The sequence below is a fragment of the Neoarius graeffei genome, chromosome 8, assembly GCF_027579695.1.
Source record: "Neoarius graeffei isolate fNeoGra1 chromosome 8, fNeoGra1.pri, whole genome shotgun sequence".
In the NCBI taxonomy this organism is placed as follows: Eukaryota; Metazoa; Chordata; class Actinopteri; order Siluriformes; family Ariidae; genus Neoarius; species Neoarius graeffei.
Genome location: NC_083576.1, coordinates 78,373,273 through 78,388,107, shown reverse-complemented (window position 1 = coordinate 78,388,107; position 14,835 = coordinate 78,373,273). Strand labels below are relative to the sequence as shown.

General features: G+C 41.6%; 1 protein-coding gene across 2 annotated transcripts in view; it reads right to left on the bottom strand.

Moving 5' to 3' along the window:
* kiaa1549la (KIAA1549-like a) overlaps positions 1 to 13,691 on the bottom strand; it is a 235,382-nt gene extending 221,691 nt beyond the window's left edge. For both annotated transcript variants that reach the window (XM_060928288.1, XM_060928289.1), the window contains exon 1: positions 13,212 to 13,691. In XM_060928288.1, the coding sequence (XP_060784271.1) occupies positions 13,212 to 13,386 (175 nt within the window). In that variant the 5' untranslated portion in view covers positions 13,387 to 13,691. The remainder of the gene's footprint in view (positions 1 to 13,211) is intronic.
* Positions 13,692 to 14,835: the final 1,144 nt, after the last annotated feature.

Genomic DNA, 14,835 nt, shown 5'->3' with positions numbered 1-14,835 from the left:
AAACCGTTTAACCGTGTATAGTCATCAAAGCAGGTTTTCCATAAAATTAAAACTATGCAAATCAACAGTGGTGCACTGTAACTGTTACTTTCTTTTTTTCTTATGAAAAAAAAATCCAGATCTTTTCCATATATTTTCCCCAAACTGAGAATTTTCAAAACTTTTTACTGTTTATTGCAGTTCAACCTACACAATGAAAAAGGAAAACATAACACGTGACATGCCTATTGTTTAGGAAACCTAAACTAGAGCTTTATTCCAATATACAGTACTATGCGGGGCGGCACGGTGGTGTAGTGGTTAGCGCTGTCGCCTCACAGCAAGAAGGTCCGGGTTCGAGCCCCGTGGCCGGCGAGGGCCTTTCTGTGCGGAGTTCGCATGTTCTCCCCGTGTCCGCGTGGGTTTCCTCCGGGTGCTCCGGTTTCCCCCACAGTCCAAAGACATGCAGGTTAGGTTAACTGGTGACTCTAAATTGAGCGTAGGTGTGAATGTGAGTGTGAATGGTTGTCTGTGTCTATGTGTCAGCCCTGTGATGACCTGGCGACTTGTCCAGGGTGTACCCCGCCTTTCGCCCGTAGTCAGCTGGGATAGGCTCCAGCTTGCCTGCGACCCTGTAGAACAGGATAAAGCGGCTACAGATAATGAGATGAGATGAGACAGTACTGTGTAAAAGTCTTAGGCACATGTAAAGAGATGCTGTTGACCAAAAATGGCTTAAAAATAATGAAATGAAATGTTTCAACATTAAAGCAAGAGTGCTCGGAAAGCACAATATCCCCCACTGGCAACTATATCTAAGTGCTTAATACAGCCTCATGAAATTGTCAAAGTACAAGTTTGGTAATCAAAGGCCATAACTCTGGTAAAATGTGACAGAATTGAACAAAATTGCAATATGCGTATTAACAGCATATATCAAAGAATCCTGCCAAGTTTCTTGAAATTCCTCCAAAAATTGTGAGAGGAGTTGATTTCAGAAGGTGAGCACCCTTCCTGGGACGGACGGACATCACCATGGCATAATCCCCCTTTGGGCCTTTCATCTAGTGGGAGATAAAAATTATGAGAGGAGTTGATTTCAGAAGGAAAACACACTCTCATGAAATTGTCAAATTATAATTTTGTTAATCAAGGGCTGTAAGTGGGGTAAAATGTGACCCAATTTAACAAAATCACAATATGCGTATTACCAACATATAACAATGCTTCTTGTCAAGTTTCATGAAATTCGTCCAAAAATTGTGAGAGGAGTTGATTTCAGAAAGTTCGTCCCTTTCCTGGGACGAACAGACATCGCCATGACATGGGCCTTTCGGCCAGTGGGGGATAAAAATACTATAATCAGTAAGCTATAATAAATTAAACAAAGTCGATATTTGGTATGAGACGACCCTTTGCTTTATCTCATCTCATTATCTCTAGCTGCTTTATCCTGTTCTACAGGGTCGCAGGCAAGCTGGAGCCTATCCCAGCTGACTACGGGCGAAAGGCGGGGTACACCCTGGACAAGTCGCCAGGTCATCACAGGGCTGACACATAGACACAGACAACCATTCACACTCACATTCACACCTACGGTCAATTTAGAGTCACCAGTTAACCTAACCTGCATGTCTTTGGACTGTGGGGGAAACCAGAGCACCCGGAGGAAACCCATGCGGACACGGGGAGAACATGCAAACTCCACACAGAAAGGCCCTCGCCGGCCACGGGGCTCGAACCCAAGACCTTGTTGCTGTGAGGCGACAGCGCTAACCACTACACCACCGTGCCGCCCACCCTTTGCTTTTAAAAAAAAAAATAAAAAATAGTAGTCTCAGGTCCAATGAGTGGAGTTTGATAAGGAAATGAGCTGTAGGTTTTACTGAGCATCTTCCAGAACCAGCCACAGTTCTTCTGGACACTTTGACTGTCACACTCACTTCTTCATTTTGCCCCAAAACCCAGTAACCTCATTCATCTCATTATCTCTAGCCGCTTTATCCTGTTCTACAGGGTCGCAGGCAAGCTGGAGCCTATCCCAGCTGACTACGGGCGAAAGGCGGGGTACACCCTGGACAAGTCACCAGGTCATCACAGGGCTGACACATAGACACAGACAACCATTCACACTCACATTCACACCTACGGTCAATTTAGAGTCACCAGTTAACCTAACCTGCATGTCTTTGGACTGTGGGGGAAACCGGAGCACCTGGAGGAAACCCACGCGGACACGGGGAGAACATGCAAACTCCACACAGAAAGGCCCTCGCCAGCCACGGGGCTCGACCCCGGACCTTCTTGCTGTGAGGCGACAGCACTAACCACCACACCACCGTGCCGCCCCAGTAACCTTCATTATGTTTTCTTTCTTAATATGAAAAGTGCTCTCTTCCAGAATATGCTGCTCATTTACAAACTTTTTTTTAATGTAACATTTAATTCTGTGCTGGGGAAAAAAAAAAACACGAACGTTTGGAACTCTACAATGTTTTTGTACTGACTCAATGTAAAAGTCAGAAAATAGAAATATACAACAAAGTTTGTATGGAAAAAACAACAACAACAGGGTGCCAAGACTTTTGCACAATACTGCATGTTTAGAATTCCCATACTTTTGCTGGTTTGGAAATGAGTACCTTTATACTGAAGACTATATGCTTTTTTAGACCATACCGAGAAGCTAGACCAGTTGTCGTCACCAAGCACTGGAAAAATACTGTCGCACACAAGACAAACATAGAAATTAAATAAAACAAACAGAGTTTAGTGCGGGCGGCATGGTGGTGTAGTGGTTAGCGCTGTCGCCTCACAGCGAGAAGGTCCGGGTTCGAGCCCCGTGGCCGCCGAGGGCCTTTCTGTGTGGAGTTTGCATGTTCTCCCCGTGTCCGCGTGGGTTTCCTCCGGGTGCTCCGGTTTCCCCCACAGTCCAAAGACATGCAGGTTAGGTTAACTGGTGACTCTAAATTGACCGTAGGTGTGAATGTGAGTGTGAATGGTTGTCTGTGTCTATGTGTCAGCCCTGTGATGACCTGGCGACTTGTCCAGGGTGTACCCCGCCTTTCGCCCATAGTCAGCTGGGATAGGCTCCAGCTTGCCTGCGACCCTGTAGAAGGATAAAGCGGCTAGAGATAATGAGATGAATGAGATGAGATGAGTTTAGTGCATCCTGTTGTTTCTAACATGAACCATCACTGCTTCTGGAGCAGATCCTCCGTTTCAGCCATTCCCAAGTGTTGGACGAAATCAAGAAAGGGATGAGTTTTCACTTTGAGACTTTTCATTTAATTCACAGACCTTTCATTTAGCCTCTCTGAAGTACCGAGTCCCTGAAGGGTCACTGTGAGATTTCTCTAAATCTGACATTAAATAGCTCGTTCCTCAGCTGTACGGTTCACTATAATGAAGTCATTCCCAATGAAAAGGTAAAAAGGTTCTGGTTTATCCTACAGGTAAAATATAAAAGACTCAGACTTGCTGGAGTAACTAGAATATCCTATTTTAAATAAAATGTCAGGTTCAAGTCTTAACTCCTGCTTGAATGTAGGTTAAGCTGAAGCTTTTATACCTCCAAGACAAGAACTACGCAAATCATTAAAGAAAATTAACAGTTCTGTTTTACTTTAGAATAATTTTTACATTCCCTCGGAATAGTTAGTTTCTTTGATGGACTTTGGTAAGCAAGGAACCGTAGCTCGACCTTCACATATTTTCATTGAATAACCCTCGATATTGGGTTTTATCGTGACCATACCATGACATTTTTCCATCTAGTTGCACGCTATTATTAAGGCGTGGTCCTACAACACAGATAATTATGACTATCCCTCTGCCTGAATTTAGTTCCAGTCTGGAGCAGTCACACCACAACTATAATCCCGACTATCATATTGGTTGGTCCTGACACTCAGGGAAATAAATGCATGCAACTTAGGAATCGTCATGGAGGTTTTTTCCCCAAGTAGTAGCACATTATTCCGGGTCATACTGTACAGCCTGGACTTCAAAACAACCCATGCACACACTCCGGTGGTTGACAAAATACGCATAGGTAACAGACTACGGTAATATAATTAAAAAAAGGACACAAAATACGTCATGGTTACGGATTTTAATACGGATGCTAATAATTTACGGACCGGTCACAGACGTTTCAGTATATTACAGATTGGTTACTGATTTCATCCGGATGATGTATCATGGATAAAAAAAATTAAGAAGTCTAAAACAATTAAATGTTTGGACTGCTGAAGTTCATAACTAAAATATCTTACCTGCATTTATATGTTTACTTTATTAATTTACAAATGATATTTCATGGAAAATCACATATCTGTGAATAAAAGATCTGTGCTTTGTATTATATATTTTTTAAATTTTCCGTGAATCTGTATTCCATGACTTTATGATGCAACAAGGATGTACAAAGATGCCCGGGAAAAATGGCACGTGCTCAGACAACGTCACATGTAAATATAGAATTACCTGATTGGTCAGATGTTTTATCGGCCTGGAAAAATCTCTCTGGAAGCAATCTCACTGATACGGATAAACCCAGGCCTGGGCTATAGGGATCGTTATCGGTCTGGTGTGAGCACCAACCTCATAAACTGCAGGGGACTGATTTATTTATAGTTATCGGTATTGTGGGACCAGGCCTTTATCCAGACTTTTATTTGAATTGTAAAAAGCACAGAACGTTATTTGGTCACAATCATGAACCATGTTCCACAAACATGATCTTATCATAATGCAACTGTAATATAATTGCAGCCTGACGCATGTGTCTATTATTGTAACAGTGTCCAGTGCTGTATAAAACAGAGCTCGGCTCTGACGCCGAACATAGCACGATGTGGACAGGTGACAAAGCATCCCTTTACGGAGATCAAATGAAACATGGATCCATTCCATGCATATCTGGCAGCGAGCTAAAGCCACACAGGTCCAGCCATACACACACACACACACACACACAGGGTGGGGGAGGAAAAAAAAATCAACCGGCACAGTTCATCATTGTCATTCTGATAATACACTCAGTTCTCTCCTCTCAAGGAGGAAAAAAAAAAACTGTTAGGCAGATCAGTTCCCATGGCAACAGAGCACAGTAGGCTCGCTGTTGACTTGCTGGAGCATCACTATGGAGGCTTTGAAGGAAACCAACAGCCGTGTTTCCAGGAAGACACACACACACAAGGTGTGGATAAAGACAAGGTGAAGCAAACCTGGCTGCTCTGCATTAAGCTCTGTCGTGCTGAGGGAACCCTCCCAAAGGGATCAATAAAGTTTTATCTAATCTAATCTATAGTCAGTCAAACCTGACACAGAGCTGACGTCATTGTCCATGTAGCGTTACCATGAAAGATTTTCAATCCCGTGGTTTCGGGGTCACCAATAATAATAATAATGCGGGGGCGTCGTGGCTCAGGTGGATAAGGCGCCATACCATAAATCTGGGGACCCAGGTTCGATTCCGACCCGAGGTCATTTCCCGATCCCTCCCTGTCTCTCTCTCCCGCTCATTTCCTGTCTCTACACTGTCCTATCCAATAAAGGTGAAAAAAGCCCAAAAATTTTTAAAAAAAAAATAATAATAATAATGCAACATTATTCCTCCAAATCTTACATTAAATACCTCTCGCTTGTATGGTTCAATATAATCATGGCATTTACGATAGCCGAGTGAAAACGTTCTGCTTTCTGTTGCACGAAAAATATTTCACAGACCTGCTCGAGTAACTGGAATATCCTACTTTAAATAAAATCCCACGTTCAAGTCATGGCTACTGCTTTAATGTTGGTAGTTCAAGCTTTCAGAACCCCAAGGCAAGGAATATGTAAATCAAGACAGCATTTTTACACCATTAAAGTAAACCGGCATCAGAACTCCCAGGACAAAGACATGCATTAAAACATGTGGATAAAAATAGATAAGGAAAATGTATATGTATGTTTTACTCTCACAGCATTTCAAGACAGAAGTTCTGGTGTACCTGGAGAACAAATCCGGCGAGCGCAGATCAGCTGTCGTCTAAAGATACACACACGCTAAGACAGTGCCAAAAACAATGAGCCAGTGCTGATGCATGTGCTAGCAAAGGACGTGTTAACGAACTTGGATGCTACGCAAAAACAACATTCCAAAAACAACACAGGGACAAGTGCAGCATTCCCATTTTTCATTTTCAATACAATATCATGACCTAGACCATATACCTGCTTGTATAGCGCTTTGAATAATAGACATGAGCCACAAAACAGTTTTACAGAAATCAGGATGGAGATTTCAATCACTCATGAACAACCCAGAAGTGATCATTACAAAGAAAAACTTGAGGAAGAAACCTTGAGAGGAACCGGTTCTCTTTCGGATACTAGGATTCCAAATCATTAAAAACAAACAAAACGTATGAAGTGTAATGTTGTAAATAAGAGTCCTGGGATGAGCACAAGAGAGTCTTTATGATTACAGCAGAAGCCTTTAGGTATAAATCTACAGCATCAACGTCACATAATTTTAATAATCGAGCAAACTCTTTTCAATCTTCATACAGTGGTGCTTGAAAGTTTGTGAACCCTTTAGAATTTTCTATGTTTCTGCATAAATATGACCTAAAACAACATCAGATTATGGGCGGCACGGTGGTGTAGTGGTTAGTGCTGTCGCCTCACAGCAAGAAGGTCCTGGGTTCGAGTCTGGGTGTGGAGTTTGCATGTTCTCCCCGTGTCCCCGTGGGTTTCCTCCGGGTGCTCCGGTTTCCCCCACAGTCCAAAGACATGCAGGTTAGGTTAACTGGTGACTCTAAATTGACCATGAATGTGAGTGTGAATGGTTGTCTGTGTCTATGTGTCAGCCCTGTGATGACCTGGCGACTTGTCCAGGGTGTACCCCGCCTTTCGCCCGTAGTCAGCTGGGATAGGCTCCAGCTTGCCTGCGACCCTGTAGAACAGGATAAAGCGGCTAGAGATAATGAGATGAGATGAGACAACATCAGATTTTCACACAAGTCCTAAAAGTAGATCAAGAGAACCCAGTTAAACAAATGAGACAAAAATATTATACTTGGTCATTTATTTATTGAGGAAAATGATCCAATGTTACATATCTGTGAGTGGCAAAAGTATGTGAACCTTTGCTTTCAGTATCTGGTGTGACCCCCTTGTGCAGCAATAACTGCAACTGACTGTTTCCGGTAACCGTTGATCAGTCCTGCACACCGGCTTGGAGGAATTTTAGCCCATTCCTCCGTACAGAACAGCTGTAACTCTGGGATGTTAGTGGGTTTCCTCACATGAACTGCTCGCTTCAGGTCCTTCCACAACATTTTGATTGGATTAAGGTCAGGACTTTGACTTGGCCATTCCAAAACATTAACTTTATTCTTCTTTAACCATTCTTTGGTAGAACAACTTGTGTGCTTAGGGTCGTTGTCTTGCTGCATGACCCAGCTTCTCTTGAGATTCAGTTCATGGACAGACGTCCTGACATTTTGCTTTTGAATTCGCTGGTATAATTCAGAATTCATTGTTCCATCAATGATGGCAAGCCATCCTGGCCCAGATGCAGCAAAACAGGCCCAAACCATGATACTACCACCACCATGTTTCACAGATGGGATAAGGTTCTTATGCTGGAATGCAATGTTTTCCTTTCTCTAAAAATAACGCTTCTCATTTAAACCAAAAAGTTCTATTTTGGTCTCAGCCGCCCACAAAACATTTTTCCAATAGCCTTCTGGCTTGTCCACATGATCTTCAGCAAACTGCAGACGAGCAGCAATGATCTGTTTGGACAGCAGTGGCTTTCTCCTTGCAACCCTGCCATGCACACCATTGTTGTTCAGTGTTCTCCTGATGGTGGACTCATGAACATTAGCCAATGTGAGCGAGGCCTTCAGTTGCTTAGAAGTTACCCTGGGATCCTTCGTGACCTCACCGACTATTACACGCCTTGCTCTTGGAGTGATCTTTGTTGGTCGACCACTCCTGGGGAGGGTAACAATGGTCTTGAATTTCCTCCATTTGTACACAATCTGTCTGACTGTGGATTGGTGGAGTCCAAACTCTTTAGAGATGGTTTTGTAACCTTTTCCAGCCTGATGAGCATCAACAACGCTTTTTCTGAGGTCCTCAGAAATCTCCTTTGTTCATGCCATGATACACTTTCACAAACATGTGTTGTGAAGATCAGACTTTGATAGATCCCTGTTCTTTAAATAAAACAGGGTGCCCACTCACACCTGATTGTCATCCCATTGATTGAAAACACCTGACTCTAATTTCACCTTCAAATTAACTGCTAATCCTAGAAGTTCACATACTTTTGCCACTCACAGATATGTAATATTAGATCATTTTCCTCAAGAAATAAATGATCAAGTATAATATTTTTGTCTCATTTGTTTAACTGGGTTCTCTTTATCTACTTTTAGGACTTGTGTGAAAATCTGATGATGTTTTAGGTCATATTTATGCAGAAATATAGAAAATTCTAAAGGGTTCACAAACTTTCAAGCACCACTGTAGATGTAACGGCAACAAGCTGTTGTTTTCAAAGATGTGTGTCATGTCAGATTTTAGAGTTACAGCAGTTCGTGATGCTCTTACAGAAGTACTTTATTGCCTGCTTGGAAAACAAATTAGCGTGGATACCTTCTGTTCATCACTGCTTACTGTCTAAGACATTTTGGTCAAATTAGGTATAATGTGAATATTTGGAATGTAAATATATTCACAGAATTATAGGATATATTACAGTCATTTGGGCAATCTGACAAAAATATATCATGATACTTTTTTTAAATTAACAGTTATTCCATGAAATCGAGTCGTACATGAGCTGATAGTGCCGAGTTGTCTATAAGCCATATATGATGATATTGAGTGGAATAACTGTTTTACTCTACCCACATTCACTGGATTTTGAAAAAGATAATTTTTGTTTTATTTTTTGCAAATTCGATCAGTAAAAACATTATACAAAACATCCAACAAAATAATTTCCACTGAGAATGTAAACAAACCGGCGAAATAACAGGAGCAATTTGTGAAAAATGCGAAGATACGTTCTTACATTCAAATACTTTTTTTTATTCCATACTTTTGTTACTTTTTTGGGGTTTTTTTTAGTAGAGTTTTTATTTCGTCTTTGGTTGATTCAGCAACATGCGCCGCCATTTTGCTTTTCTCTACTCACCTAAAAGTGAGTAGTAGTAGATAAGCCAATCAGAGTGCACGATTGCTCATATCCAGTAAAAGTGGATCGAATAATACACAATATGTGTCATGATATATAGGTTTGGAAACCATCTGCTATTAAATAAAACAGCTATGTGTAAAAAAACATGCTATAAAAACAACAATTTTAAAAATAAATACATTAATAATTTAATAAATTGCAATATTTTTAAAATTATAAAAAACATTTTTAAAAAATAGTCACAATACATCATAAAAGTACAGTATTATATCATCATTTTGCCCAGCTCTACTGTATATACCACTTGCTTTGGAAAGATTGGCAAAACAACACAGTTACATTAGTTACCTATGTACACTGTACACGTGTATAGTGACAATAAAGGCATTCTATTCTATTTCTATTCTACAGTTTATTAGTTACTGCATGTGTACACTCTTTGAAAGGAAAAAAAAATAGTATTAAACGGTACCCTTCCTTGTCACTGGAGTGGTACCCTTATGGTACCTTCTGTACCTTTAATATGTAGAAATGTGAAAATACTGGACCTTTAAAATGATTTAAGATACATAAATAGATAGAAATTAGTGTTCAGAAAAAGGGGTCTTCAACCTTATCCACAAAGGGTGGTTGTAGGTTTCCATTTCAACCATGCAGGAATCGCTACTTAATCAGTTCATCTTGGACTCTGATCCATTATCAAGTTATCAAACAAACACTAACCCTAACCTAAATGCTTGGTTGGAATTAAAGCCTGTAGACACATTGACCCTTGGTGGATAAGACTGAAGACCCCTGGTACACTACATCCATCCATCCATCCATCTAATAATGAAGGCTGCTGGGTTTTGGTGCAAAATGAAGACGCGAGTGTGACAGTCAAAGTGTCCAGAAGAACTGTGGCTGGTTCTGTAAGATGCTCAGTAAAACCTACAGCTCATTTCCACATAAAACTGCACTCATTGTACCTCAGACTACTATTTTTTTTTCTAAGCAAAGGGTCGTCTCACACCAAATACTGACTTTGTTTCATTTATTATGGCTTACTGCTTATAGTATTGTTTTTAAATGTTGAAACATTTCATTTCATTATTTTTAAGCCATTTTTGGTCTACAGCATTTCTTTACATGTGCCTATGACTTTTGCACAGCACTGTACATATGTACTGTATATATGTAAGACAGATATATAGATCGATACCATCCCAAGGAAAGAGCATATTAGTGCCCTTTTTTTCTGAGATTATATTAACGATTCAAAAAGTTTCAAGAAGGTTCCCTTGTACACGGATATCCTTAGTTTGTTCACGCCCATGGATACTGTATTACACTGGAGAATAATAAAGAAAATAATAATAATAATAATAATAATATGCTGTTAGTTAATAAATAAAAAATAATATTCTGGCAGTTCAGTGTATGTACAGATAACATTTCACATAATAAAAGCCACGAAATGGTGCATGGCTACACACTTCCACTACTCACTCAAATAACATTAATATATATTATTCTATCCACATTGACTGGATATGAGCAATCACATGCTCTGACTGGCTACTGTACTACTAGGAGATCAGCTCATATACCGTGAGTAGAGAAAACCAAAATGGCGGAGTGTGTTGCTGAACCAATCGAGGACGAAATAAAAACTCTACTTGAAAACAAAACCCCAAAAAACGTTTTAAAAAAAGCAACAAAATATGGAATGAAAGTATTTGATGGTAAGAATGTATCTTTATTTTATTTAAAATTTTCAAGAATTATCGCATTTTTCACAAATTGCTGCTGTCATTTCCCTGGTTTGTTTACATTCTAAGTGGAAATGATTTTGTCAGACATTTTGTAAACAGTTTTTAATTTATCAAATTTGAAAAAAAAAATTTAAATAAAAATGCTCTGCTTCTTAAAATCCAGTGAATGTGGATAGAATAAAACAGTTATTCCACTCAATCTCGTCATGCATGCCTCGTCAGCTATCAGCTCATGTACGACTCGATTTCGTGGAATAATTGTGAAGTATTATTTTGCAATCTAAATAAATAAAGAAACCTTTATTTGTCACACACAAATAAAGTGTATGTGACAAATATTTATTTGTCACATACACTTCAAGCACAGTGAAATTCATCCTCTGCATTTAACCCATCTGAAGCAGTGAACACACGCACACACACCCAGAGCAGTGGACAGCCATACCAGAGCGCTCAGGTAGCAGTCAGGTACCTTGCTCAAGGGCACCTCAGCCCAAGGCCGCCCCACGTCAACCTAACTGCATGTCTTTGGATTGTGGGGGAAACTGGAGCACCCGGAAGAAACCCATGCAGACACAGGGAGAACATACAAACTCCACACAGAAAGGCCCTCGCCAGCCGCTGGGTTCAAACCCAGAACCTTCTTGCTGTGAGGCAACCGTGCTAACCACTACACCACCGTGCCGCCCACGGTATGAATTTCACATAACAACAAAAGCAGCTTCATGCTAGCTCAGTTACCCTGATCATATTAACACTGGATCAGTATGAGGTGAATCTCAGAGCCCCACTAACCGAATCATACTGAAAATGAAAACTTTTAATTAATGCACATTGTAACTCCATCATTAATTAAGCTCAAGGGTAAGTAGTTTCAGCCACAAAGGACCAACCTGGAAGCAGGTTTCTGATCCATCTAAGCAGGAACACACACACACAATTACTCTTGTATAATGAGCTAATGCGAGTTTGTAATTACTTGTATCTGATGTACATCTGTGATAACTCAAACCGAACGTGAACTCATCACCATGTCAGTAATAAACCGGAAGTGTGCGCTTACACTGCAGTAGGAACTGGAGACACAGGCAGGCAGATGTGGTGTATATACTGTACACACACACACACACACCAGATCTGACTGACTGTCTTGTTTAAACGCAGTGTATTTTTAGTGCTCTTTAATCCCAGCACTGGAAACCACATTCATTCACCACACATTTCCATGCCCTCCTGCACTTCCTCACCTGACTCAGTTCACGAAAAGCTTGATCACAAAACGAGCTGAATCTGACATGCTGAAGAACAAAAACTGAAGCCATTCTTTTTTTTTTTTTATCTTATCTTACGAAACAAAATTTTATAATCTACACCTGCTCTCAATCACTGCTCAAGCTTATGATTACAAGCTGACCCTACAGGTCAGGATGATGACCACGACGACATCACTGTCATTGTCTTTACATGTGATATATAAACCGGGTGCTCTTTGGGGAATTACGTGACCAGTGTCATTTTTCCAGAATCAGAAATGACCAAGTAGACTAAAGTGAAAATATCTTGATTGTCCACTTGATCTCAGCGATGTGAAAATGAGTGAACCAGGAGAAAGGAAACAAAGGCAGAGAACAGATGTGCACACACACACACACACACAAAAAGCCCATGTTGTCCACATGTCCTTTACAGTTATGTTATGTGGAGTGTCTAGAAACCTCAGCTCTCTCTCTCTCTCTCTCTCGTGTGATTATCAATATACAGTAAGGAAGATATAAATATAAGAAAGTATAAAATGTATACCCTTTAGTCAGACTAAATTTTAATTACATAATAAACAAGATAAGCAGAAAGATATTAACACTAATGTCTACAATACATAATAATAATAATAATAATAATAATAATGCCTAACGCGCAAATACAGTGTTATTTATTCTCAACATGTAGGAGCCTTTCTTTTCCCCCCATGAAGAAAGGAAGTGTTTATACACACACACACACACACACATCTATATTTACCTCCAGTAAATGTTTTTTGTTTCCCCCCCCCAGTTACTGCTGTTATCTATAATAAACCTGGGCTGAATGGATAAAGGAGGCTGATGGCTGATGTGGCGCATTGCGCTCTTTAAGGCTGCGACTCTTTTTCCAATCAAACCAAATGATGAAAAGGCAGCTCAGGGTAACTCTAAACGGATAAAAATAAAATCTCCGAATGCTCTGGATTCAAACAGGTTGTCAGGAGAAGGATGAGCAGTGGGACGGTGTCTCACCGTGTCTGGCGGATGCAGGCTGCAGGAGAAGCAGTGCGATCCCGGCGGCGCACATCACACAGCGGCGCCACACCGAGCCCGGCCGCTCCGGAGGACACCTCCTGCTCCTCCTGCTCCTCCAGCACTCCGCCGCCGCGCTTCGGCTTCCCACCACACGCACTTTTCTCGAGGCCATGTGAACGTGCTGGCGTGCGGGCCTGGACGCGCAGGAACGAAACGCGCATTGGATCGGGACGTGTCCGCTCCGGTGTGTGAGACCGAGGCCGGGTCCGGGTCCGAGTCCACCGGGTTTCAGATGGCCAGCATGGGAAAGTTTAAAGGCAGCGAGTCCGTTTCTAACCGAGCCGCCTTCACACCGAGCGTCATTCCAGTGCGTAAAAAGCGCATTTCATCCCGAACACACACACACACACACACACACACACACGGCAGTGCAAAAACCACCACAACGACGTGCTGCTAATAAAAATGAGCAGAAGTGAAAGATCTCAAGTGCGCATCTGACGCGTAAAATACAGACCGGGGGCCTTTTCACCGAGGAATCAGTTCTATGAACGACTCTCTGAAGTGATTCAGTCAGTCAAATTGACTCGCGAGCGTTCAAGAACCTGGACACATTTTGATTCTTCAGTTGAATTCACAAGGGCCATTGATGAGCAGTTTGAATGTACTCAGGGGCCCCACACACGAAGAAGACGCCTTTATTTGTCACAAATTCATCCTCTGCATTTAACCCATCTGAAGCAGTGAACACACGCGCACACACCCAGAGCAGTGGGCAGCCATACTACAACGCCCGGGGAGCAGTTACGGGTTAGGTACGTTGCTCAAGGGCACTTCAGCCCAAGGCTGCCCCGTGTTAACCTAACCACATGTCTTTGAACTGTAGGGGAAACCGGAGCACCCAGAGGAAGCCCACACAGACATGGGGAGAACATGCAAACTCCACACAGAAAGGCCCCCACTGGGCTCAAACCCAGAACCTTCTTGCTGTGAGGCGACAGTGCTAACCACTACACCACCATGATGCCCACCCACCCACACACGTGTTTAAGAATGAACAGCTTAATAAACAGTAAATTAAAAACGGGCAGCATGTTGGTGCAGTGGTTGGGTAAGAATGGAGTAGAAGATTGGTAGGCAGATCAGTATACCGGTCTGTCATGGTGAAAAGAGAGTTGAGCCAAAAGGCAAAGTTATTGATTGACTGGTTGATCTACATTCCTACCCTCAAGAAAGTTCTGGATTCGAGCCCAGTGGCCAACAGGGGCTTTTCTCTGTGGAGTTTGCATGTTCTCGCAGTGTCTACATGGGTTTCATCCGGGTGCTCCGGTATCCCCCACAGTCCAAAGACATGTGGTTAGGTTAACTGGCTACTCTAAATTGCCCATAGGTGTGAATGGTTGAGAGGAGTAAACCTCTCTAAATAATCCAGTAGAAGGCAATGGGAAACCACTACTGTAATCCTTCCCTCAAAACTTGAATCTGCCATCAGGCAGAACACTAAAGAAGAAGAAGAAATTAAAAACCCAACTAAAGAAGAACTATATACACCAGGAATTAGAACAAGTACATATATGTATTTATTAGTGCTGTCAAAAATGTCGCGTTATTATCGCGTTAA